Source organism: Agaricus bisporus (genome assembly GCF_000300575.1).
Source record: "Agaricus bisporus var. bisporus H97 unplaced genomic scaffold AGABI2scaffold_1, whole genome shotgun sequence".
Taxonomy (NCBI): Eukaryota; Fungi; Basidiomycota; class Agaricomycetes; order Agaricales; family Agaricaceae; genus Agaricus; species Agaricus bisporus.
This window is the reverse complement of record NW_006267344.1, coordinates 3,318,842-3,343,696: the sequence shown is the minus strand read 5'-3', so window position 1 is coordinate 3,343,696 and position 24,855 is coordinate 3,318,842. Positions and strand designations below refer to the sequence as shown.

The window sequence follows — 24,855 nt, the reverse complement described above, 5'->3', positions numbered from 1 at the left end:
CTCCAGGTGGTAGACTGACTTCAACACTTTACGACACAGAGCTCAAGTTTCAATTCCTGCGATGTGTAAGGCAGCTCATCGACACACGGCGACTCAATGATGGCGACATTAGATGGGCTGCCGAGATTGTCGAAAATGAGGCCCACATGACTTTACCACAAAATATTCAAAATCTATCTGAGACTCAGCACATGGATCGTCCTGCCGAAGAAGAGCACACGGGGCTACTTGCCAACCAGTCCTCTTCCAGGAATATTCATATCGGGAATCTCAGTGATCAACCGGACCCTGGGACAACATCCTCCCCTCCGAATGCCATTGAGACTGGCGGACCGGAATCCGCCACTCACAATACGAGTGCGGAAGATCAATTCAGAACCTCCTTCGAGAGTCTATGTCTTGAGGTGAAGAAACAGCTGTCGGGGCTCCGTCCATCAGACTTCAAAGAGAAATCAGAGTACCGCCGGATGCGATACATTCTTAAACTTCCTTTCGAACCCGAACCGGAAGGTGTACGCATTCATACTGCAATTGATGTCTCTGATCATGAGGTGACATAATGTATATGGCAACCTTAAATACGATTGCGAGCACTACGCCTGTAATATGTAGCAAGTTTTGAAATTCTCGATTGTATTTTCGTCGCGAGCCGGATAGTCACCAGTCAACCAACATTATGAGTTGGGATTGAGGGTCTTAGGCTATAGGGCCCGAGATCCCCAGGCGGTGAGATCGAAGCTGGAACGCAGTCGGGTCACCCCCAAAAGCGTGGGCTTCGATCACCTATGTTGGCTGACCGGGCTTCCAGTAATAAGGGTTCGGGTGGGTGGGAAATAAAAATAAAAGATGTAGAGGTGCGGAACCGTATAGGACCGCACCGATAGAGTAGTAAAAGTAGAAGAGATAAAATGTGACGTGTCACTAATCATAATTGATCATATGGTTCACACACACGGTCGTCGCTCCGAAAAATCAGACCACGCTCATTCCTCGCGCGTTCTTCCACATTAGCGTTAGATACTGTGATGTTCGAACACATTGACCAGAATTCCATGTTCCCTCTCAAACCAGCCGCCGCGCCGATGTCGAAATAAACAAAGCACATAGTGCCGGAAATCCTGATTCTTCTGCACCTATAATTCACAACTCAAAACAAGAAAAGACTCTATATACCAATAAGAAATACGAATTACAACAAAACAAATAACTTAACGAACCCCACAAAAACCGAAAAACCAAAACGCCAAAACCACCACCACCATCTTGTTTTGTTCAAACATCAAAAAGAACATCCACAGCCCTAAACGCCGTATTCCCCGGCCAAACTCGAATCGGCACTTCACATTCCACCGTCTCCAATTTCACTTCTTTCCAAACCGCCTCTTCCTCATTATCCTCATTATCGTTGTCATCGTCACCGCTGAAATCGACACCCCTACCGATTCCGCCTGCTAAATCGGGTTTGATTCCATCGTAGTTCGTGGATGTTGTTGTAATATCATTTTTTTCTTGTTGTTCGTTTTTTCCGATATACCAACCATTGCCCTTCCGCCGTCGTTGACGCTCTTCTTCTTCTACTTCCTCGTCTTCTTCAATTCCAAGTCCACTAACAGCATTCCACATCGAATCCACCAAAACCCTCGTCCAACTCCTCGTATTATTCTTCCCTTCCTCCCCTTCCACCACCATCATCTTTTCCTTCCTCCTCCCAACCGGCTTCTCTCTCTTTTTTTCCAACGGAACGAATCTCTTCGGCGCACACCACGCAGACCCCCACTCACCTCTCCCTCCATCCCTCTCTAAACATCTAAACATCACTCCTTCCGTTCCTTTATCCGAATCTTCAGAAGCTACAGCCACGAGTAAACATAACCTGATTTTCCATTCCAGCCCGCCCATTGACGCATTATCCGTGTCGTCATCATTGTCACTACCATCATCATGATCATCGTGATCATCATCATCAATCTTGACTCGAAAAGCCGGACTCGCATCTGACGGAATATCCAACGCAAACGTCGTCCTCAACATATTACTCGTAAACGCCGCATAATGTTCCGCATATGCTTTCTTCAACCCTCTCCCTGCCTGCCCACCCGGTGGGTGTGTACCTATAATGGATTTTGGTAACACTTCATGGGCTTCTAAAATCGCTGAGAGCTAATGATAATAATGATATTTTTTGAATGATGGTTGAATATGAAATAAGTTATGAACGCACCTGTAAGACTCGAGTTCTTCCAATCCTCTCATTCACTTCTACAACTCCAACTACAGTCTCACCTAACCTATACGCCGATTTGGTAAACGTCAACACGGCAACTCTAGTCCCTTCTTTATTCACATCATACGACGCTATACGCGACCAATGTCAGTTTTCGAGTTAACATAATGTTAGATGAAAGGACATACCTTTTTTCGGCACCCTCGTCAAAATTTCTACAGCTTCTCTACACCCACTACTACTGCTTTTATCTTCTTGCTCCTCCTCCTCATCCTTTTCTTCTTCTCGTCTTCTCCCTTCCATTTTAAACTTGTCCATTTTTCGAGTGTCGGTATCGTTTTGTTGGGGTGATAGTGACGAATTGGTACTGAGTGTTGAAGATGATATCGATGATGATAGGGGAGAATGTAAAGACGACGATAACGCCACTTCATCTTCCTCTTCAGCCACCTTTGCGTTTCCATTCATCGCAAGAGGAGGTGGTAACGAACTTAATAGTCGTTCACTATACCTTCTCAATTCATCCAAACTCAATTCTTCTTCTTTCGCTCTCCCTATCACCCAAAAAAAGCGATCAACGAAAACGAAACCAAAAGAAATAAAACTAAATCCTTACCACGAATATTAATACCATTCAATCGCCTCCCCGTCTTCCTCTCCCAATACTCCCCCTCCTCTTCATCCTCATCTTTCTCCTCCACAACTCTCCCCTGTACCTCCGGTATCCCTCCCACCACCATCACTTCCTTCCCCTTCCCCCCACCACTCCTTCTTCTCCGATTATGCATCACAGGCCACAAAACATCATATACCCTCATCGGACAATCCACTTCAAAAAAAAACCCCCCAATTCAGTCCAAAACTCTCTCGCTCTTTAGAGAAAAAAAGAAAAAAAGACGTACCGGAAACGTGATTATATACTCTTATAGGTACTTTCATCACTCTACTCACACTCCCATTGCCATTATCCCCTGTTGAATTTCTCGAAGTAGTAGTAGGAAGAGGGAGAGTAGACGAAGCTCTACAAGTCCCTACAACGAGTTCATATGAAAAACTGAGTGTTCGACCTTTATACGTCGGTGGTAAGACTTCTGGTAATTTGATACTATACGTATCTTTGTAAAAAAAAAAATTCAATTAGTGTAATTGAAGGGTTATGGTGAGGAGATGAGGAACGCACACGTTTTGGACTCTCCAGGAGCTAAACGTAAATCGACAGCTAACATGGTTGGTTGAGCTTCGAATGTCGGTAATGCCAATTCTGGATCGATGATTTCGTCTGCATAGTTATTCAAATTATTGTTGTTATTCGTATGATTGGAATTGGGATTATTGAGGGGGGATAGTCCTAAACCGAGACCTAAACCGTAACCGCCACCGGGCATAGAAACGTTATCAGAAGAAGAACTTTTGATAGAAGGATTATGGGTAGAAGAAGAAGGTGTTGGTGATATTAATGATATTAAGCTTTGTGAAAAACTTGTTGAACGAGTATGTTGTTGTCGTTGTTGAGCTCCCAATTTAATTCTCGATATCGGTTGTGGTTGTACTCCTCCTCTTCCTCGTCCATTGCCTCGATGCAGCGATCTCGAAATATCCATACTCCCACCACCGACAACCGCCCTCCTCCCAATCAACATTTTCCTTATCCTATTCAACCGTACTTTCTGTTCTTGAGTAGGTTGTGGGATACCATTACCATCATTGTTGTTGATAGTTTCAGGAAGGATATGTGCTGTCCCGACAAGTTGGGCGTAAGAATACAAAACAAGTTCGGTGTTATTATTTGATTTTGTTGTTGGGAATGTTGATGTGAATGCGGATTGAGGTGTGGGTGGATGACCTAGACCGATATGTTGAGAAAATCGTCGATGGTGAGAGTAAAAAGGTCGTGGAGTAGTAGCAATAGAAGGATAAGCTTGAACTGTATTTGGTGAAGGACTCGATTGAAAAGGGGGATGAGAATAAGATGGAGAGAGGGGTGAAGAGACACGAGGTGTAGAAGGAGGTGAAGTGACGATGCGAGAGGATTCGGAGATGGGATTTAAAGAGATGGATGGGGAGAGAACGTCGAGTTGGCCGTCAATGAGACTAGGTTTTCGAGCGTGGGGATGGTCAGAGGATAACGGGAGTGTATTGGTCCGCGACAAAGACGCCGGTATCGGAGCTGACGAAAAGTTCTTAGTAGTCGTGGTACATACAAAAGTTCAAAAAACCCACATTGCCTCGTCTCAATAAAAAGCTGCTTATCATGCACAATTGGGCTCCCAACAAGACCCCTCCTCACAGGAATAGAGTCTCTCGCAAACGCACTAGACTTTCTAGGTGGAAGTCCTGGAGATGTCGGAGGACGTGCGAGAGGTGCAGAAGAGATGGAGTGAGCACCGCGTTTGTGGGTGCGAGCTGGACTGGGCTCTGGGGCGGCGACATTGGTAAATGTGATTTTGGCGGAGAAAGGCTCGCCGGCGAAAAACGAGGACTGCGACGGCGAAATCTCCACGCGAACAGGCATAACTCAAGCAGAACAGCAGAATTCATCCACGACATTCCTCCATCACGTGCAAATGACTTCATCAAGGTCGCGAATATCCTTGTACTCAGATTTCCCTAAAATAAATACTGGAGGCTGCATTTTCCTTAAAATAAGTACGCTAGGCTTAAAGCCTGCACCCCGTCTACTCGGACCCAGAAAGAGCAACAAGTCGGCATCGCGGTAACTAGTCACGTGCTCCTATATATATATTACATCGACTGCTTTTCCGTTCTCTCCGCCAGTGACGTTGAGAATGTATTTCTCCCGCAAAACGATCCTGACCAAAGGCAAAAAGCCACTCTACGCCGCATCCAGAGTCCTCAACGCCTCCTCCGCCTCTGCCTCCAACGCCTTTTCTCGCTGTTGGTTCCACAGCACCACAAAGACTTCGGCTCTCCTTAGTACTGTCAAGAGTCGTGGACTCCGCAGAGTCTATTATACGACTAAGCATGGTGCGGATGGCGCTTCTTCTTCTGCGGGATCGGGGGGTCCGGAAGTTGCGGTGCCTCTTTACAGTGCGTTTTTTGATTTTTTTTTTGCTTGTGACGGTGATGGCCTGAGGTTTTTTGCTAGGTAAACTTGTAAAGGCATGGACGGACACGCCGACCAAATGGTATCCCTTACCCATCGCTGTGGGCGCCTTACTCCTTGTCGCTATCCAATACCGCAGAAAATCCAGACGCATGGCTACAGATGTCGAACTCGACGAAAACGGTCAGGAGGTCATCAAACTCACAGGTCCATGGCAGGTCCGAGTTCTCCAAATTCCTATCTATTTCCACCTTTGCTCATTATCATCAACACATAGGTACACGTCCTTGGTGCTTTACCCCTTCGCAACATGTCACGTTTATGGGGCTACGTCAGTTCCATCGAACTTCCCATCTGGGCACGTCCCTACAGTTTCAAACTCTACGCTTTGGCTTTCGGTTGCAACCTCGATGAAATTGAACCTTCAGATCTACGTGCCTATGCCTCCCTTGGTGATTTTTTTTATCGGAAACTCAAAGATGGCACACGACCTGTTGCGAATGCTACCCTCGTCTCACCCGCTGATGGTACCGTTCTTCATTTCGGTCGTGTCGATGCGAATGGGGATCCTTCCTTAGGTCCTGTACGTGTCGAACAAGTCAAAGGCATAACTTATTCCCTCGATGCCTTATTAGGTGTTGAAAGACCTGATAGTCCTAAAGGGATTGTAGTTCATTTTCATAATCCCGATGAAGAATTGGTTCATCATCAAGAATTTGCGAATGTGAATGGGATTGAATATTCTTTGGAACAATTACTTGGGAGTTCGTCTTCGAGTGGGACTTCCACTCCATCGGATGAACAAACACCTTTGTTGAATGAAAGACCGAAGAAATATGGAAGTCAAATGGATGCTAGTGTTATCTCACCTAATCAAGATCCTCTTCGTACACTCCAACACGACACTCACATCGCTCAAGAAATCCAAACTCCCCCATCAACTCTCCCTCCCTCCTCATCCTCATCTCCATCGATAAAATCTCTACGACCAGGTCATTCCCTCTTCTTCTCCGTCATCTACCTCGCTCCAGGAGATTATCATCGGTTTCATTCTCCAACAGCATGGGTAGTCGAAAAACGTCGACACTTTATCGGAGAATTGTTTTCGGTATCACCGTATGTGGTGAAGAGATTGAAAAAATGTGTTTGTGTTGAATGAGAGGGTTGCGTTGCTTGGGAGATGGAAGTATGGGTTTTTTGGGATGGTACCTGTGGGGGCTACGAATGTGGGATCTATAAAGATTAATTTTGATAAAGAGTTGAGGACGAATGAAGTTTATCGACGACATTCCGATTCTTCCTCTTCCTCCTCTTCATCATCATCAAATGGAAAAACGAAAAGAAGGCTACCACCTGTAGGAACCTATTCGGAAGCGGTATACAATTTAGCAAGTCCACTCCTTCATGGGCAACCATTAGAACCAGCACAAGAGATGGGAGGGTTTTGTTTAGGAAGTACGATCGTATTGGTGTTTGAGGCGCCGGATGAATTTGAGTTTGTGGTGGGGGCGGGGGAGAAGGTGAAGGTGGGACAGAGGTTGGGGGATGTGAAGGAGAGGTTGGAGGAGTTGGGGGTGAGGGAGTTGGGAGGGTTGAGAGGGGGGGATGTGAGTGTGTCGAGGAAATAAGATGAGAGGGGAGAGGGGGGTTTTTTGATTTATGATTTATGATTATGGATGAGGAAGTTTTTTGGTGAATAGACTTTTTGGTGTTTTTTGGATAATCTTATTTCGTATCTTGAATTTAATTCGATGCATGATGTGCAGTTTTCAAACGAACACTGAGTAAAGTATTGAATATTGAAGGTGAGGCGGTTGGGTAAATCGAGTGCGGAAGGGTTGATTGAAAGAAATGAAGTAAACTTTGATAATCCCATGACTAGTGTAAGGATGTCTCCTTACACATGTAGAGAAGGAAGAGATGGACAGAGAAATACAAGGTCTCGGTCGTCAGAGACGTCAGAGCTAGGACATACTTAGTAGGTAAAAGAAGTAGACAGCGACATGGGTTAGTTTTTTATTGGTGATTTTTCAAATTTTGATATCATCTTCGGCGTCTTTGCCCTTGCTTTCTAATTTGGATCTAATCTTGCTTTTCTTGTTGATTAATCGGCGAACAGAATTCTAACGGTCCTTGTGGAACGTGAAAACCCGGTTATATAAATTCAGTCTTGACGAACACCGGCAATGTTTTGTTGTGGAAGCACATCCCTCTTTTATTTTAGGCATATATTTCAGTGTATGGAGACGCAATTGTGAATACTTATCATTTTCGTCTTGACAAGTTTGCGATTAAAGGTTGAGGAAAGAGTTGAAAATCCCAAACATGTTATTTTTATCATAGGAAGATTGGCGAAGTACGTACATAAAAGATGTTGATGTTGGGTAACAATGCTTTCCGCGGGAAGGGCAGAGGGTATCTCTGACGGCACATATCGCTGTGAGTCATTGATATTCGATATGACTCTGTTGCTCATGAAGTAGGAGAAGTCGCCAATTCGTCTTAAGGTTGCACGGGCATCATTGAGCGAAACACCGGCATCGGGAAGCTAAAAGTCGGCATTGGGTATTTAGGGTCGGCATCGGCATTCTCCGATCATATCACATTCACACATTGTATCACAAGTTGCTAAGTTAACTTTTCGACCATACGATACATTACAATATCGACCATACAAGACAGCCAAGCCAAAACCCCTCCTATCACCATTTAGTCCATCAGCATCGGCTTTCCATCCATGGTGAAACAAATGCAATTTCTACTCATTCAATCACTAGTGGATGATGCTTTATATTGTGTTTACCAGATTCGGAACAAAGAGCATTGCAAATGCGTCCGAGGAATCGCATAGCGCGTATTTATTACGGTTTTGTGTGAGAGATCGCTCCATCTGGCAAGGTCTTTTCTGATCAAATTAAGCGCCCTTCATCTGACATCACGGCGACGCGTGAAGGGTCGAATAAGATTTAAAAGGGTAAGCTTATCGAGAAAAATTTAATCTATTGTTCACGCCTGTCATCTCTGAGAGTCTTTCTTCCATCTCGTTACCTAGTATGGAGGCCGATAATACCACTACGACTATGACTTCTACCACTCCTGAACCGTCACCGCCCGTTTTCGAAGGATCTTGTTTTTGTCGTTCACTTTCATGGAGACTTGAAGGCGAACCGTTAATCAGCATTTACTGCCATTGCACTATCTGTCAACGAATGAACGGTACGCTCATCTTTCATTATCTACGTGCTACAGTTATTCTTCTATAACTCTCGTTTTCTTTTGGTTTTATAGGCGCTGCTTTTGTTCATGGATTACATTTCCCCTTCAGCTCTTTCTCCTGGACACACTCCAATTCCGACGCTGTTGCCATCTCCCAACCCACCTCTTCTCACCCTTGGGTCATCTACCGATGTAAAACCTGTCATTCCTACATTGGCGCCACCAATTCTAACTCAAAAGTCTGGTCTCTCAAATCTGCCCATCTCAAAAGAGATCCGACAACAAATTTGATCAAAGATTTTGATAAGATCAAACCGACGGCACATATTTTTTATAAAACTAGGATGTTGGACGTTCCGGATGGGTTACCGAAATGGGATGGGTATGAAAATCAATCGAATCGTTTGGATTTGCCATAAGATTTGTTTTTTCTTGTGTATTTTTCAGGGCTTCAGGATGGAGATATCAATTTTTATTTGTCCTTTTCTTTTGATAAAGTGGGAAGAAAGAAAGAAAACGGCAAATTGCTTCATGCCGAAAATGTTTCAAGACCCCCGAGTGACGAATTTGCGATTGTTCGGGCTCAGGTTCGGGCATGGGTCGGGCACCGGTCGGGCACCTTTCCAAGGGACAAATGAAATAAAAGCGCTGAGCTTTTTCACAACCACCTATCGCGTCACACCCCAAGAAAAAGCAACGCATGCAGACCGACAGTACTGTCACTCCCAAACTTTCATTTGACGCATCTTGCTTCTGTGGTGCAGCCTCATGGAGGGTTGAAGGCGAACCTTTAATTAGTGTTTATTGCCATTGCTCTGGATGTCAACGTAGAGCAGGTACGTGCATACTATTAATATCGTCTAGTGTCTTGTCTTTATTTCATTCTTCTCATCTCAATGAACTAGGTGCTCCTTTCAATCACGGCCTGCACTTCCCCGCCACTTCCTTCTCATGGACGCACCAAAATCCGGATGCCGTCTTCAGCACCCCATATCTCAACCCTGAGAGCCAATGGTCAACCTATCGTTGTCAGACGTGTTACACCTTTATCGGCGGAGTGAATACCGTCCTAAACCTATGGACTCTCAAGGCCGCTCATCTCAGCCGGGATCCAGAAACAAAACTGGTGAAAAATGCGGATAAAATCAAAGCTACCGCACATATTTTTTATGATACAAGGGCGTTGGATATTCCAGACGGGTTGCCCAAGTGGGATGGTTACGAGAACCAGTCAAATCGGTTGGAATTGCCATGAAGTCCACCACGTGTATTACCACTGCGGTGCTAAATCCCGGTTACCGACGGCACGTATTTTTTATAAAACTAGGACGTTGGGAGGACGTTGGACGTTCCGGACAATGGGTTACCGAAATGGGATGGATAAGGAAATCAATCGAATCGTTTGGATTTGCCATAAGATTTGTTTTTTCTTGTGTACTTTGCAGGGCTTCAGGATGGAGATATCAACAAAAAAAACATTTCTTTTCTTTTCACCGTGTGCGAGTTACCATAAACTTTATTGACATTTATTTCAGAGTATTTTTTAAATAAGACTGAAGAAACTCAGATACACAATTGAGAGTTTATTTTGAAACTACACAAGAATACGCTCCAGTAGATTTTTTTATATATCTTGTGTTCTCTGAGGCGCTTTAAGATGGTCTAGTTGACTAACATACGGACAAAAAAAGGTCACAAAAAAACTCTATCCAAAATGCTGAAGTCATTGTACAATAAAATTACTGTGAGTGTTGAAAAATGCGCATTTCTGAGTCTATGGTAATTTTATTATACAAGGAATTCGGCATTTTGTCCGAGGCTTTTTTTCTAACTTATTTTTGGCTGTATTGTAGTCAGCTGAGCGATGACAAAGGAGATCGTACAGCGCAAAATGTTCAAAAAAACCACCTGTAACTTATTCTAACAAAATCTCAGGATCAACTCACGATTTCGTGTCGGAGTTTCTTCCGAGTTTTGTTTGAGAAAAATTGCAAATATATCACCATAAAGTCCTACGGTTTATAGTAACCCGCACGCAGTGTTTTGATAAAGTGGGAACAAAGAAAGAATGGGCAAATTACTTCCGCCGAAAAAAGTTTCGAGACCCCTGAGCGACGAATTTGTGATTGTCGGGCTCCAAATTTTGATTTCCAAGAGACAAATGAATGATAAGCACTGCGCTTTTCACCACCACCTGTCGCGCTACACCGGGCCAAGAAAAAGTAAAGCATGCAAACCGACAGTACTATCACTCCCAAACTTTCATTTGAAGCGTCTTGTTTCTGTGGTGCAGCCTCATGGAGACTTGAAGGCGAGCCCTTACTTAGCGTTTATTGCCATTGCACTGGATGTCAACGTAGAACAGGTACGTACATACTATAGTAATATCGTTCTAGTGTCTTGTCCCTAATTCATTCTTCTCGTTTCAAATGAAAACCTACTAGGTGCTCCTTTCATTCATGGCCTGCACTTCCCTGCCACTTCCTTCTCATGGACGCACCAAAATCCGGATGCCGTCTTCAGCACGCCATCACTCAACCCTGGCAGCCAATGGTTGACCTACCGTTGTCAAACATGTTACACCCATATCGGTGCAATGAATCCCTTCCTAAACTTATGGACTCTCAGAGCCGCTCATCTCAACCGGGATCCAGCAACAAAGTTGTTCATAGATGCGGATAAAATCAAACCTACCGCACATATTTTTTATGATACAAGGGTGTTGGATGTTCCAGACGGGATACCCAAGTGGGATGGTTACGAGAATAAGTCGAATCGGTTGGAATTGCCATGAAGTCCACATGTGTATTACCGCTGCGGTGCTTAACTTTTGTTTCAATGTAACAAGTTCCATGGTTTCGCAGCAACGCTCTCAATTTAAGAGACTCACCTTCAAAACGAGCATCGTAGGCCTAGCCACAATTAATAAGAACGATAAGATCATTCCTCAAAAGAATCCGTAGTAGTCAGTAGTTACGCTAAAAGAAACCGAAAATGAAGTTCTAGTCAAAATAGCGCACACATCGAAGCATAACCAGAATTAATAAACACCAATGTTTTGCTATACAAAAACTTCCACCAGGCACAAGAAAAGGTACATAGTCTTACAAAGGCCGATCGAAGCACGTGTACAAGGATAACTTAAAGACGAACGTTCCAAAGGGCCGGCTTTTCAAACACTCAGATAACCTCGGCAGGAGAATGCTAGGAGTGAAGACTAGCGATTTTCCGTTGGCGCAGTGTCTGTAGCAGTCGCCGGACGCTGTTTCTCGCTCCGTGTTACAGACATATTAACACCACCAGGAGGAGCAACATAAGAAGGGGTTGGAACGTTTGGAGCAGTATCGCTAGAGTTTAGCATATCTGCCGCTCCTGAGAAACTTGTAGAACCCTGAGGTTGATTCCAATATCCCAAGTTTGGAGGATGTGTTAAATGCGACCCCGCTGATAACATTGAGCTCCCAGATGCATTCTTCTCATGGTGAGTTTGTTGTGCAACACTCGAAGGTGTCGTGATGATCGAAGATGATCCTAGTATCGAAACTTGATCAGGATGTTGGCTCGAGAAATCTCCTCGATCGCCAGCCGTTTCCGAATATGCTGGGGGATTCAATTGCGTTCGACCTGGAACTTCTGTACTACCCATCTCCTGTGATACTTCCGATCTTTTCCTGTCGTGACCAGAGGCTGGGTTGGAGGTCGGCTGTCCTGTGAAGGGAGAAACCGACCCTTGAGGTTGAGGAGAGACGAATGCCCTCGATGCGGCTTGAGGGGGCGGCGAAGGTGCCACACCAAGGGAATGAAGCAACGATTCTTGAGCTAAAGAGTTTCGATCACTAGTGTGCGTCAAGAAAGTGCTGGGGCTCTGAAGGAACGTGGAACCATTGGAGGGCGAAGAAACATGTCCAAGAGGAGTGTAACCCGAATTGGATCCATAATTCCGGTACGAAATATCGGAGGGGTTGTGACCATGCTGATATACAACTGGGTGATGCATCACGTCCGGGTCCCGGGTTTTCTCCGTCTCAGCTTTTCTTCGCCTTGCGCGACACAACAGGAAAACGGCGACGGCAATACCGATCGCAACAGCTATGACGCCTCCAACGACACCACCAGCAATCGCACCAGCGTTACTTCCCCCTCCAGATTTTGACGATTCGGTGGGAGTAGGGGTACCGAGAGGATAATCGCCGAATTCTTGTTGAGCGGTGTGAGATGATAAAACGAAGAAAATGACCAGCTTTACGTACCGGTTGATGCTAATGCAGAAGCTTGGGCAGGGTTCCAGCGTCCGTCGTTCCAAGTAGTGGCTGGTAAACGATAAGGCAAAAATTTTCAGAGGCTTTGATAATTATGCAATACTCACGATCTTTGGCTGCCCAGTTGGGGAACGTAACATCATCCGGTATAGAATTATTGTACTCGGGCGGCCAAGGGCTGGTCAGACAATAAGCGTTTTCCTGAAGACGAAAAGATGGAAGGTCCTACACAGTTGTCGATGTATACTTCGCGCAATCAACTGAATTCCATCGAGCCCAACTACAAAAATAGTCAGGCTCCTCAAAGATTTCGCATGAAAGATACTTACGGAAGCACGCCATTTTGACTACCCTGACAGAGCGTACATGCGCTAAGAAGATTATATGTTGCCCAAGAACTAAGGGCAGACATCAGTGGTTGAATTGGAATTTAAGAGACTGACGCACCAGTAGCATGCGTTTGCGGTATTGTTAGCTGCACTTGTCAGTGGCGGATCGTAATGATGACCAATCTCGAGCGGTTCTACTTCGTAGGCTTTCAAAACACATTAATCTCCAATTTTTACAGTGGAAAATATCGTACTTACTGAGGCCTTGACATGCGCCTTGCAGGTATGCGACTGTCTTGCAGGGATTCATCGACCGACTATTGTCCATCCATGTCCACATAGCTGGCGGCTGACAAGCCGGAGCAGTGAAATCCCGGGTCTCCAATCTCCCCAACCCACCTCCAATCATTGCCAGCACCACCAAAACTACACTTGCATCGACCGAGAGCATGTTCCAATTTATACTGAAGAGTTGAAGAGTTGAAATAAACAACTGGGAGGACGCAAGAATCGTGGGAGTGAACGCAGGGAAGCCGAAGACGATGGGCACGAAAAGCCTCCAAGCGTCAAGTAGTGGACAGTTGAAGTTGACGAAGAACCAAGGAGAAACGTAAAAGGACCTGTACAGCAACTCGGTGTACGAGATATTGACCCTGTGACAGCGCCCGAGATTGATAATCGTCAACAGCCACTAAAGGGTAGGGAAGAGAAGAACAGCATCGCAATTTGCATAGATGGTATTAAAAGAGGAATCCGGTAGGGTCTTGGGGGAAAAACACACGGATGGGGATAATGTTAACCCATCAAAACGCCGAGAAGATCCAATCGCGGTTAGCCCAACGGAGAGAAGCTTGTCGCTTATGTTTGCCGTGCGAGGCTGCGAGCACCCTTTGCGCAGTTGTCACTCTACGAAACTTATGTATATTTATTGAGCGAGAACCACGATGAGAGAATCCAATGCGCTCCCTGGGAACTCTTAGTAAATACCAGCGGGATTTTACATGTCTTTGAAATTTCCTGTGAGGATTCAAAAGGGGTCATATAGCCTCTTAGGGGTCATAAACGAACCATGTGGGGAACGCGCGCTCAGGAGCAAATGAGGAAAAGTATAAATGAACCACACTATTGCGCGACCGTAGGGAATTGTTTCCGAGTTGGTGGACGATACGAGACAAGTGTCAGTTATGACACGGATGCACATCATCTAAAGATACATGGCGGAGTGAGTACAAAGTGACAAAGATCTCTAACAACATACCTCGTGGTCGCCGACTGAAACGGTGTTTGATCAATGATCATAGATCTATAAAAAAAAACGCCCCCTTGAAGCTGAGTCATATGACCTATCGGTCTCTCCGTCGACGGCTGTCGACGGTCGCCGAGAGGACCTACTCCTATTCCAACTAGCCTTATAACTTCCTTGGATTTTCACTACACAATGAGAGCCTCAGAGCGGTAGGATTGATAACGGATACTTATTCTCCGAGTCGTAAGCCACGCTCAAATCATGTTTTTTCCCCCTGAATTAGTCTAAGCCAAGTCTAAGCAAACCTCACACGCATTGTTGTCGAGACCATTATGGATTACTCCAAGCATTGTTATATCGGGGTAAGATTGTCTGTTCAAGTTTAATCAGGAAGCGCATCGACGACCAACTCAAGTTTTCTTCAACATACCTCAAACTCCAAATTTTTGACAACAGTTGTTCTTAGAATCACTACATTGTCTACTCACCATATTTGAACATTATTTGTCCGGGACCAGCTTGCGGTTTTGCTATTCGCGCATACGCAAACGGTCAGTCGGCAAATCCTGGGCAAATTGAAATCGGTGTGATAAGAAGCGCAGTCAATCGGGCAGGTGACAAATTGGTCATACCAGCTGATCCTGCCGGTACGAAATCAGACCGTTTCCGTTTCGGCAACCATAGGACCCCGGATAATCCTACTAAGGCCAGCAGGACCCCGGATAATCCCTACTAATGTTGGATGCCCTAAGGCCGTATCCGGAAATCGGCTATTTGCGGGTTTTCTGTCCGAACCCGTGTTTGGATTTTCTGTCCGGAAAAGCACCCGGCCCAGAGCCATTTTTGGAGATTTTTAGGAAATTTTCTGAGCCTTTCAGAGGCCGTATCCCTGAAATCGGACAGATTTTCTTTTAAAAAACCGCAAAGTTATTTAGGAGTCTACGATAGGTAGACAAGCTCAATATCCATCTAGTGGCCTTCTTAGATAGTTGCTTCATAGCCCTACTGATATAGTTTATTGGTTGTATCATTTTTTAACTCGCTGAAAATCGTAAACCTGTCATTATTGATTTCGAGCAAAGTTGGAATCTTGATGGCTATGAGCAGCAGTCATGAAAGCTGCTGCGAAGTTGCTGCTTTGATTCATGATTGATCGCATCAATCAGATATGATGCGATGAATTACCATATATGGGATCATTTCAAAGCTACACGACCGGGAGTCGAACTACCCACGCCTCTCAACTTTGTACGTGAGAAAGATTAATCAAAAATGAGCTTTGCCAAGCTGCCCAGGGCTGATTATGTTTCACTATCTCAAGAGCGTGTGAAAGCGCGACATGCGGGTCCGAAATCGTGATGTCCGATCAGTGACGATCACGCATAATCTGTAGGGATTCTCCCGATGGATTATTCACCTGTGTTATATGACAGTACAGTATATGATAATGATCGACCCGCCTCCAAGAGTACCGCCTTTTGGGGAGTATATATTGGCGACATTTTACTTTCAGCACCCCATTCCCTCCCGGACACTCCCTCATGACCAAAGACTTGGAAGTAAATACCTCTCGCTTCGTAAAATCAGCCGATGGCACGGAAATCTATGCTGACGCGGCAGGAAATCGCTCGCCAAGCACCCCAGTCCTCGTTTTGGTCCATGGTGGTTTCTTGTGCAAAGACGCATTCAATCCTATCTTCGACGATCCTAAATGGACCTCTAATCTATTCTTAGTAAGCCAAGTTGGCAGCTTTGTGAACTTGACCGAAACTCATGATAGTGACAGGTGCGGTACGATGCCCGTGGACACGGTAGAAGCGGCAAACCGGCCACTGAGGAAGCCTGGGAATCCAAACGGTTTTCGGAAGATTTTGAAGCTGTTTGTAGAGAATTCGAAGTGAAAGAAGCATATGTCTTGGGATGGAGTGTCGGCGGTGCGCCATTTTCTTTACTCGATACCACTAGACGCGGCTCTGATGACTTTTCAGCCGCAGTGCTCGCTGATATCACGGCCTACACCACTCCAGTTAAAATGCTTGGCTTCATTAATGTCGCAGGACTTATATACGTGAATCCCTCGGTCAATTCACGCGTAGGTAGTCGACAGTCACGTGAATGGGGACCCCCATTCTTGTTCCCTCCTTCCGAAGATGCCCTCCAAGAATCTTGTGCTTATTTCCTTCGAATATGCTCCGAAGAACTCTCCCCAGAGCTCTTTCGCATTTTATTGGAAGGAATGCTCATGCAGTCGCGCGGAATAGCGAAGCGGGTTTGTTCAAGAAAACAGAATCCTGAGAAGATGTTGCAGGAGGCGCGAGACGGGAGAATTCCACTCCTGGCCATCAGCGGCTTAAAAGACCAAGCATTGATTACTGAGAAGTTGAAAGGAGAGTTGGAAGACTTGGGATGGAAAAGGATGACCTATCGGTATTTACAAGACGCGGACCACATGCCTTGGGTGTCTTGTGCAGAAGAGTTTAGAGAAATTGTGTTGGCGTGGATAAAGGAGTTAACACCATAAGCAATTGTATATAGATTACCAGTGGGGAAGGCCTCGTTATCACCGTTTTAAAAACGCTCATCAATTAAGAGACTTCGTTTCATATCCCAAGATCTCAACCCGCGGCCCTGTACTTAGACTCTTCTTATAATGAAAGCCTGAAAGCGAAATTATAGGCACCCGTACTAGCCCGTACCACTACAACACCCATCCGAAGACGAGAAATAAAGAACACGTGGTAAAGAAGTCTCCATCGTTCATCAGAACTTGATCCATTTCCCGTCTTCCCGGGCTTTATGTCGCCGTAATCAGGCCATACGCCATTGACACTGAGAACTATTTATCTTTGGATTCTCTTGGTATTCTAGCTTGCACCACTACTACAAACTTGGAAGACCCAGCCTTACGGACCCATGATGATTCCCATCGGTGTCTTACAAAAATTTCATATATCAGACTTATATATGGCTTCATCATCATCATCTTCTATCATCGGTCAAACGGCGGTGAATGCCGGTGTTTATAGATATCCCTTCGCCATGTGCTAGGCTGTAGCATATAAGCATACATATCTCATTAACATCCTTATTCAAAACTCCAGTCTTCAGGTAATACTACTTATGAGCTTCTCGTCTGACGAAACACAAGCTACTTTACCTATGATTTTTAATAAGGAGTTGATTCAATTGCCCTCGGAACGTTTGCCGAATGGTATTTTTGTCCGACTAACCGATGCCTGGAACTTATCAGGCAGCTGATTCCGAATCAGAGCGTTCGTGTGATATCTTGCTCTCAGTGCGGCACAACATAATCCATTGATCATGCATGTCAAATGCTCATCATCTCCGAGTTATTTCTGTGTGGGCTGCAATGGCTCAGCCCAAATAACATAACACACGCACCATATTATAAATGTATTATAGCACAACAAAAATCTCCACCAAAGAGATTTAAACAAACCCACAGAAAGAAAAAAAAAATATGGAAAAAACTACCACTCTACACTGAACGTCCTCTAAATATCCATCTTCATCTCCACCCACAATTTCTGCATCATCTCCCTAGTCGTAAGCCTTACTTCGTTTTCCACCTTCGGTCGCTTATTCGCTCCCAAATCCGACTGATCTTCTCCACCACCACCACCACCATTCTCATTATTCGTCGCCTGCTCCCCCTCCCCATCCTTCTGCTCCTCTCGTTTCCGTTTCATCGCCAAAAAATGTAAATACGCCAAACTATGTTTCGCCGGTGGTATACGCGAAACATTCAACGGAGGCGCCGAAAACCATAACATCTCATTCGTATCCGGATCCCGATCAAAGTGCTTAGCTAGGCATCAAAAAACATGTTAACAACCAATGCAACGTTTTACGTTCGAAATTCAAGAAAAAACGCAAACTCACTTATTTCTGAGGGAAGTTTCTCGACTTGAATGTTGTTTCCAAGAGTAGCACCGCCCGCTGCTGTAAATACGGAACGATCAGGACCTGGAGGACGCTGAACAGGTTGATGTGGTTGGTGTTGAGACTGCTGCATCAACTGTTGTTGATAATGAGGTTGAGGTGTCGGTGCAACAGATGATCCCGCAGTTGCAGCTTGAGTTGTTATATTCCCAGCATGCTGTTGTTGCCCCTTATTCACCCCTACAACATCCCCCTTCCCCATCCCAGACGTATTTTTCTTCTTATCCACTTCAAGTTCACCCCCACCATCTCCAGATGACGACGGTATAATCCCCCCAGGACCCTTCACTTTACTACCATTCCCTTTTACTAAAAACGGACTTGGATATCGAATCGGATAGACCGTCCTTTCGAAAGGATATATTGGCATAAATTCGGTACTCTTCCGTACTTCTTCTGGTATGCATGAATTCCAGTTTTTGATCTTGACGAAAACACGGTCACGATCGTTATACCTTGAGTCGCAGACGTAGAGTGGAAAGCCCAGATACCAATATGGAGGACGTGGACGCCCACGGATATGACGCGCTGTGAATTGACAAGCTATTTTTTCGATGATGTCCTCTACCGGATGATCAGCAAAATGACCTGCGCACAAGATAGAGTCAGAAACAAGTCGTCGAAAAGAAAGTAAGCATGCATGCTCACTGGTTTTGAACACCTCCCCTTCCCAAAACCTCCTCTCAGCAGGGTGAAATGTCTACACCACAGTACAATTAGAGCACACCGAAGAATAATCCGAATGACTTTCAGAACATACCTGTTCCGGTCTGTAATACCATGATACGGTGATCCCTGCCTGACCCGCCTTTGCCCTATGATTTACATTCGGAACAATCAGACCATCATAACTCTGACATGGATCCGAAACACGTCACTCACGGTTCCTCTGATATCCAACATCGAAACACTTGAGCTATTATAGGACGACTCGGATCGTCAGGATTGCTCAAATGCACCCAATCCGCCAATTTCAGAGTCCACCCTCTATAATGCACTTCATCGACAAATTTCCGTTCTCGCGTCAAAACGCGATGTGTGGTCACATTCGGAACACCATCAGTATCATTTCCATGTACAGGTTTTATCGCTCCGGGTCCAGCGCGTAACGCCGCAAAGTTTTGAGTTGAAACATACGGAGGTCCAGAGGGTGGATTTGGTGATGTCAGCGCTTGATATAAACGTTGTAAGAGGAGAACATGGCCATAGGCTTCTGAGCAAATTTCGTAGTACCGTCTGGCCTTTTCGAATAGCTTGGCGACGTCGATGTCAAATTCTTTCGCGTTTGCGTATTTCTTGTCTCGTGCCCGTGACTAGACGAAAAAAACATTTCGACACGTGGTATAAGCGGTCCAAGTGAATGACGTACCTCGATAATTTTCAGAGAAAGTGGCGTGGTGTATGATAGGTGAGGTGTCGTTGTTCCTTCAGGAATAGCTTCCAACGAGGAAGAGGGTCGATTACCTCTGTATGCGCAATGAAACAATGTCTACGAGTGAAAGAAACGCGACATACGCGACGTCTTTGTAATTTTTAATGGCTTGAACGAGGTCCACCAATCTGTCCTATAAGGGTACAGATTAGAATCTCCGACACATGTTTACAGAGAAAGACATACCGGAGATGTTTCATCCATCCAACCTTCCTCGCCAAACCCAGGCCACCTTGGCAAACCCTTTTCCAACTGTTTTACAATTTCCTCGCTTTCGGGGTCACGTTCAAGCATCATACCATCCGCATGTCCATTGTCTGGCGACATAATATCCACGTCAACATCAGGCGTATGTTGTCTCTGCTTTGGGCGTATAGGCACAGGTTTGATTGTTGACTGCGTCATCTTGCTGGATCCTGGAGTGGTGGTGGGAGGATGAGAAGCTGTGGGTTGTGATGGACGTTCAGGTTGATCAACAACGCCATGAACTTTTTGCGCCGACGACGGCGGGGGTGATTTACGCGGAGCTCCTAGAATGCTCCTTTTCCTCCACTCATTCTCCAGCGCTGTCTAGACTTGGATGAACTAAAGTTTTCTATCAACAAGGCTTGACGAACCTTGACAGTCTCCGCGTCTAAAGCTATTTGACTCTTCGGCTCATTATAAAATAATGCATTCCAAAAGACGAGAGACAAGTCTGTGTATACGTCCGACGCCTCCTTGTACCGCCCCTTCTCGAGTCCAGCCTTGATTTTGTTGATGCAGCGCGGTTCTGGGATGACCTGCGCAATGTCGTGAGGCGCGTCATAGCCAGGGTAGCCGACTATCAGAATAGCCTTACCTCGTAATACTGTGGCCATTCCTCGCGATCAACCAAGTCCATAAACATCCCACACAGATTCCGCTTGCCCGCCTGCATGCCCAGCAAGACGCCTATAACTTCTTCTACAGCCGCTTTCTGCGCTGCAGTGACCGGCATTTTTTTCTTGAGATCCTACAGCAGAGATACTCCAATTAAGGAGTGTGTCAGAGCGAGTGTGATATTTGTATATGTTTGTTTTACATTCCCCTCTTTATGATTTACTGTAGGAGTTCAAGAATACACGAAGAGTCCTCGTTTGCTACAAAGAATGAATCGGCAAGAATTTCGTACACAATCTATAGACTAGACATTTAGTGCAAAAGGAGCAACGACTGCGACAACATTTGAAAAAGCCAATATCTAGACAAGAAAAAATCCAATTAGAGTTCCCCAACCCAAGCGAAAAAAAAAAACACAGGTATCCATGGTATATCTTTCATTCGGTTCATACCAGATCGTTTCTTTCGTAATCATCCCCCCAGTCCGGCCTCTAGAAGACAAGAACTCGTCCAAGCATAATTCCACCACTCCCACCAAAATTGACGTTCTGAATATCCTTTGCACCTAAACCAAAACCGTGACCCAATCCAGGTCCTGGAAGCACACCTCTCCATTCATGTGGATGATATGGTCGTGTCGAAACGTTATCATCCCATGAGTCTCTCTCTTCGCTAGGCAAATTCCGACGAACGGGTGGCAAAGGCACAGGGGTCGAGCGATGGAACTCTTCGCATGCCAAATTGAAAGCTCTAAGTGACCATGGAATCCATAAAGATGGAGATGGTGCACGTCGACGACGCTTCTGGCCAGGGGTTTTAGTAGACCCTGCACCATCGACGCCACACCTGTTACTGTGAGATTGGCTCGAGGAGGAAGATGAAGGGCTCGATGCAGATTCACTGGAGGACGAGGCACGACCGCGTTTCGTAGCCGCCGCCTTGACAGTGGGGACATCGTGATGGTTAGTGGATGACATGTCAGACAATGGCTTGCCACTACTTCCAGAGATTGATGAGGAGGCTTGAGTGGTCGATAGAGTGGCATTCACAGGCTTTAAAATACACCTGCGCACATGTCGATTCAAGTTTGACGCCACACCGAATCGACGTCCGCAAGTGTCACATACAAATGCTGCAACAGGAAAGTCAGTCTCCCCAAATTTCACGTCGATGACGATTGCCTGCGCTTACCCTTTTCACCCGTGTGCACAAGTAGGTGCTGTGAAAATTAAGGAGGGGTAGATCGATCAGAAGGAGTTTCTTCAAACACACCACCATGTGCTCACCTTTCTCAACGTACTCGGACGATCAAACCTATATCAACAACAGCGATATTAAGATACCCAGCAAACCCCAGTGAAGCTGAGAACCGACTAACCGTTTATGACACATCGTACAAGCATGCTTCTTCTCCCGCGATAACATATCAGGAAGAGGCATCACCGCCGCAGTGTCCGCCACACCGGATGGCATCTGAATAATAGGAGGCGGCAAATTCACAGCAGCAACAGCGGGGGTGCTCCCCACCGAAATCTGAGGTGTCTCTTCCCGTCCTCGTCCTCCGCCACCTGAATTCAACGAGACATACATAGAAGCAGGTGTAGGCAATTGAGCGACAGGCGACGACGAATGTACAGGATAAGACTGGTGGGATTGCCCAACCGTACTAACCGCGCTTTTAATCGCCGATGTCAAGTCCAAGAACGCAGGATCAGGTGGTAAAACAGCAGATGCGCCAAGGTTGTTAGGAAGATGAGGAAGCGTAGGCGCGTGTAGGTGTTGATGCGTAAGAGGATGCGGATGCGGGTGGTGTGGCGGAGGAAGAGTTGGTTGCAAAGTCGTTGGTTGGCATTCCCATTGCCATCCTCGGCCCTGGTCGTATGGAACCGGTATATCCTCGGGATGGTGGTAGTCCCTACTTGAAACGGTTACCGGAGGAATAATGCTATCGGTATACCCAATGCCGGTGGCGTCAAAGCCAATACTCGTCGTCGTAGTACCAGCTGCATACGCCGTTGACATGTGCGCAGTATTACCTATGCTGGAGCCAACACTCGACGGTCCTCCGCGGTCGGTCATGTAATGGTAGCCTTCATCTGGGGGGTATGCAAGTGTATCCGATGATCCTCTCGAGAAGCTGCCAGGATAATTATCTCCGCCCGTCGCGAAATATTGGTCATGAACTGTGGAGTAGGCCTCTGAGATATGATGATAGTACCCCAATGACGAAGGACATGACGAGGACGCAATGTTATACTGGGCCTGCATGGGATGAGCTGCGGAGGGGGGAGGAAGCGGAAATCGGAAAAAGCGGATGAACAGCCAAGTTGTAGAGATGTTATATATTTTCCGATCTCTTAATACGTCCTCTGTTCACGAACGAGGTCCAAGAATTCTCATCGAAGCCCTAGGCACTTTTTTTTCTCTCTGGATACCTTCGCGGGCCCCGTTTTTACGTGGGGTTCCTCGCGGAGCTCAAACCGAACCTGGTTTGCCCAAATCGTCCTCTTCATCTCGAGCCTGATGAGATCAGTTGAGAAAAGAAAAGAAAAAGAAAACGAAAAAAGAGGGGCAAAGGGGGGAAGGTGGGCCAAGAAAGTTTAAAACTGTTCGAGTTCCAAGCCAGATTCAGCACGCCCGGTTACTGCTCCACCTATCTTGAAAAGTCGATCTTCTAGAGCTTTTCCAACGTGCAGCGTGGCCTCGAGGCCCGTCAGTCAAAATGATTTGTATCCGACAGGCCCGATCCGCCTGAATGCAAAGCCGGCTGGAGGGTGTGGGTAGGGTTATGTTTATTGAGCGTATCAAGTTAGTTTCTGGGTACCCACAGGAACCCACCTATTCGATTGTGACGCGCTATTCCGAGTCGAGCAGATCGGGCCCACCTCATGTTCTACCACATGTTCATCATCCCACCAGGGGCGTCAATCGATAACTTGCCCCAGCATCCCACCTCCGAAGGGAAATCGGTTCATTTGAACCCCCGATTTCCAAGTCAAGTCCCATAACAGGTGAATCGTCGGACGAGAAAGGTGTTGCTTTTCAACCAAACACCTCATCGCCATCGATACTTACCTCATTCTTGAAAGCGAGAAAGTTTACAAAAAGGACAAAGCGGCGATGCATTGGGGTTTCCATCGCCATTGACAACCAGATGGAGTATAAATCCTGGGACGCATCGATCGCGCCTTCTTTTTTTTTTACCTCATGATAACTTTATCAAACTCTGATGCGATGCCTAGCTCCCTTAATCCCGTCCTGTCCACAAAATAATGAGGAATCAATGAGCAGCCCCGGAAAAACAATCAACTGTATGTACTCTTCAACGGAACCAATTGTGATTGGGACTGTTTCTATTTTTACGCCGAACATTCCAATTAATGAAGCGCTGAAGCACCAACCAAAAAAAAAAAGGGAAAACCACGAGGAAAGCATATTCCCGACCCTGCATGTACCATGTAAAATCCCCCAACCCCTCAAACTCAGTGAAAGCCCAATCGATCGGTTCAAACAAAACGTATACAACCCTCTTTTTCTCTCAAGCATTGCAGTGATCATCACCAACAACCTTAGCTGCACTCTTATTGCCACTTCCCACATGTTTTGTGAAGAATGACGATTTTTTCATTAATATTGTATTTCATCCGAGATGAAACCGATTTATTTATACTTTAAACAACTTACTGCATATACTTAAAACCCGAGATCGACTTCCAGTAATGTTGAGTCTAGTGATGCATTTTATTGCTGAGCTCAAGTAAAATTAAAATAAAGGCCTGCGGAAAATCGGAGTTTTCGTTCCGAAGCTAAAAACATAGGTGAAGTGCTTTTCATGAACTATTTTTAAAACACCAACATGCTGCAAAACTTATTCTGTCTTCCTCAGGCGGGCTTCTTTGTGAACAACTGCACAGTCAAATTTAACGCATTCTTCCGACCGACCATGATGTCTGTATGTATGTTTCTTTTTCTTCTCCGAGGATCGAAGTCCGAGTACCAGCAGGGTTCACAATACTAGTGATCTAATTGAAAGAGAAGAAATTTCGAATACGCAATAGAAACCAATAACGCCTACATCTTTTATACAGCAAGCCCGTCCCATTCCTATTTTACCCACCCTAACCCAATCGCGAATGCACATTACGAGATGTGCACAGCGTAGAATGGAAGGTCTTCTAAACTCTGTATACTCAAAGACTTTTCTTCGATATGATCACGTCTATTACGCACACACACGTACACACCATATGAACGCATACAA

General features: G+C 45.6%; 9 protein-coding genes across 9 annotated transcripts; 4 read left to right on the top strand and 5 right to left on the bottom strand.

Moving 5' to 3' along the window:
• The first annotated feature begins 130 nt into the window (after positions 1-130).
• AGABI2DRAFT_190133 (hypothetical protein) lies at positions 131-634 on the top strand. The gene has a single exon (XM_006454905.1). The coding sequence runs from the start codon at positions 147-149 to the stop codon at positions 558-560; it is 414 nt and encodes a 137-aa protein (XP_006454968.1). The 5' UTR covers positions 131-146; the 3' UTR covers positions 561-634.
• Positions 635-1,272: 638 nt separating this feature from the next.
• On the bottom strand, positions 1,273-4,736 carry AGABI2DRAFT_114737 (hypothetical protein; the record flags this gene model as incomplete). Its single annotated transcript, XM_006454904.1, has 7 exons — positions 1,273-2,160; positions 2,222-2,355; positions 2,413-2,778; positions 2,841-2,934; positions 3,176-3,339; positions 3,405-4,391; positions 4,445-4,736. 7 exons carry the CDS (start codon positions 4,734-4,736, stop codon positions 1,273-1,275), a joined length of 2,925 nt encoding a protein of 974 aa, XP_006454967.1.
• A 269-nt stretch (positions 4,737-5,005) lies between these two features.
• Positions 5,006-7,267, top strand: AGABI2DRAFT_182862 (hypothetical protein; the record flags this gene model as incomplete). The annotated part of the gene is made up of 5 exons (XM_006454903.1): positions 5,006-5,272; positions 5,331-5,506; positions 5,566-6,411; positions 6,449-6,862; positions 7,094-7,267. The coding sequence occupies exons 1-5, from the start codon at positions 5,011-5,013 to the stop codon at positions 7,265-7,267; spliced, it is 1,872 nt and encodes a 623-aa protein (XP_006454966.1). The 5' UTR covers positions 5,006-5,010.
• A 913-nt stretch (positions 7,268-8,180) lies between these two features.
• Positions 8,181-9,759, top strand: AGABI2DRAFT_198638 (hypothetical protein; the record flags this gene model as incomplete). The annotated part of the gene is made up of 3 exons (XM_006454902.1): positions 8,181-8,262; positions 8,317-8,504; positions 9,410-9,759. The coding sequence occupies exons 2-3, from the start codon at positions 8,342-8,344 to the stop codon at positions 9,757-9,759; spliced, it is 513 nt and encodes a 170-aa protein (XP_006454965.1). The 5' UTR covers positions 8,181-8,262; positions 8,317-8,341.
• A 1,400-nt stretch (positions 9,760-11,159) lies between these two features.
• AGABI2DRAFT_190132 (hypothetical protein) lies at positions 11,160-11,367 on the bottom strand (the record flags this gene model as incomplete). The annotated part of the gene is made up of 1 exon (XM_006454901.1): positions 11,160-11,367. A coding segment is annotated over exon 1 (198 nt), but the record flags the coding sequence as incomplete, so codon positions are not given.
• A 160-nt stretch (positions 11,368-11,527) lies between these two features.
• On the bottom strand, positions 11,528-13,791 carry AGABI2DRAFT_190131 (hypothetical protein). The gene is made up of 7 exons (XM_006454900.1): positions 13,351-13,791; positions 13,211-13,298; positions 13,093-13,161; positions 12,993-13,043; positions 12,871-12,941; positions 12,755-12,814; positions 11,528-12,701 (listed from the first exon to the last, which is right to left on the bottom strand). Exons 1-7 carry the CDS (start codon positions 13,541-13,543, stop codon positions 11,722-11,724), a joined length of 1,512 nt encoding a protein of 503 aa, XP_006454963.1. The 5' UTR covers positions 13,544-13,791; the 3' UTR covers positions 11,528-11,721.
• A 2,124-nt stretch (positions 13,792-15,915) lies between these two features.
• On the top strand, positions 15,916-16,850 carry AGABI2DRAFT_42806 (hypothetical protein; the record flags this gene model as incomplete). Its single annotated transcript, XM_006453684.1, has 3 exons — positions 15,916-16,071; positions 16,125-16,272; positions 16,327-16,850. Coding segments are annotated over 3 exons (828 nt in total), but the record flags the coding sequence as incomplete, so codon positions are not given.
• A 1,003-nt stretch (positions 16,851-17,853) lies between these two features.
• AGABI2DRAFT_148258 (hypothetical protein) lies at positions 17,854-20,652 on the bottom strand (the record flags this gene model as incomplete). Its single annotated transcript, XM_006454899.1, has 10 exons — positions 17,854-18,167; positions 18,242-18,889; positions 18,950-19,001; positions 19,062-19,116; positions 19,184-19,614; positions 19,671-19,767; positions 19,817-19,866; positions 19,920-20,303; positions 20,351-20,515; positions 20,575-20,652. The coding sequence occupies 10 exons, from the start codon at positions 20,650-20,652 to the stop codon at positions 17,854-17,856; spliced, it is 2,274 nt and encodes a 757-aa protein (XP_006454962.1).
• A 1,698-nt stretch (positions 20,653-22,350) lies between these two features.
• Positions 22,351-22,892, bottom strand: AGABI2DRAFT_190129 (hypothetical protein; the record flags this gene model as incomplete). The annotated part of the gene is made up of 1 exon (XM_006454898.1): positions 22,351-22,892. A coding segment is annotated over exon 1 (510 nt), but the record flags the coding sequence as incomplete, so codon positions are not given.
• Positions 22,893-24,855: the final 1,963 nt, after the last annotated feature.

What these genes read in the sequence shown, in the direction of transcription:
- AGABI2DRAFT_190133 (XM_006454905.1), top strand. Translation starts at nt 147, where the DNA reads ATGACTTTACCACAAAATATTCAAAATCTATCTGAGACTCAGCACATG.
- AGABI2DRAFT_190131 (XM_006454900.1), bottom strand. Translation starts at nt 13,543, where the DNA reads ATGCTCTCGGTCGATGCAAGTGTAGTTTTGGTGGTGCTGGCAATGATT. An exon ending in AGTCAAAATGGCGTGCTTCC is followed by an intron (nt 13,044 to 13,092) that starts GTAAGTATCTTT and finishes CTATTTTTGTAG; the next exon opens with TTGGGCTCGATGGAATTCAG. An exon ending in TTCTGCATTAGCATCAACCG is followed by an intron (nt 12,702 to 12,754) that starts GTACGTAAAGCT and finishes CCGCTCAACAAG; the next exon opens with AATTCGGCGATTATCCTCTC.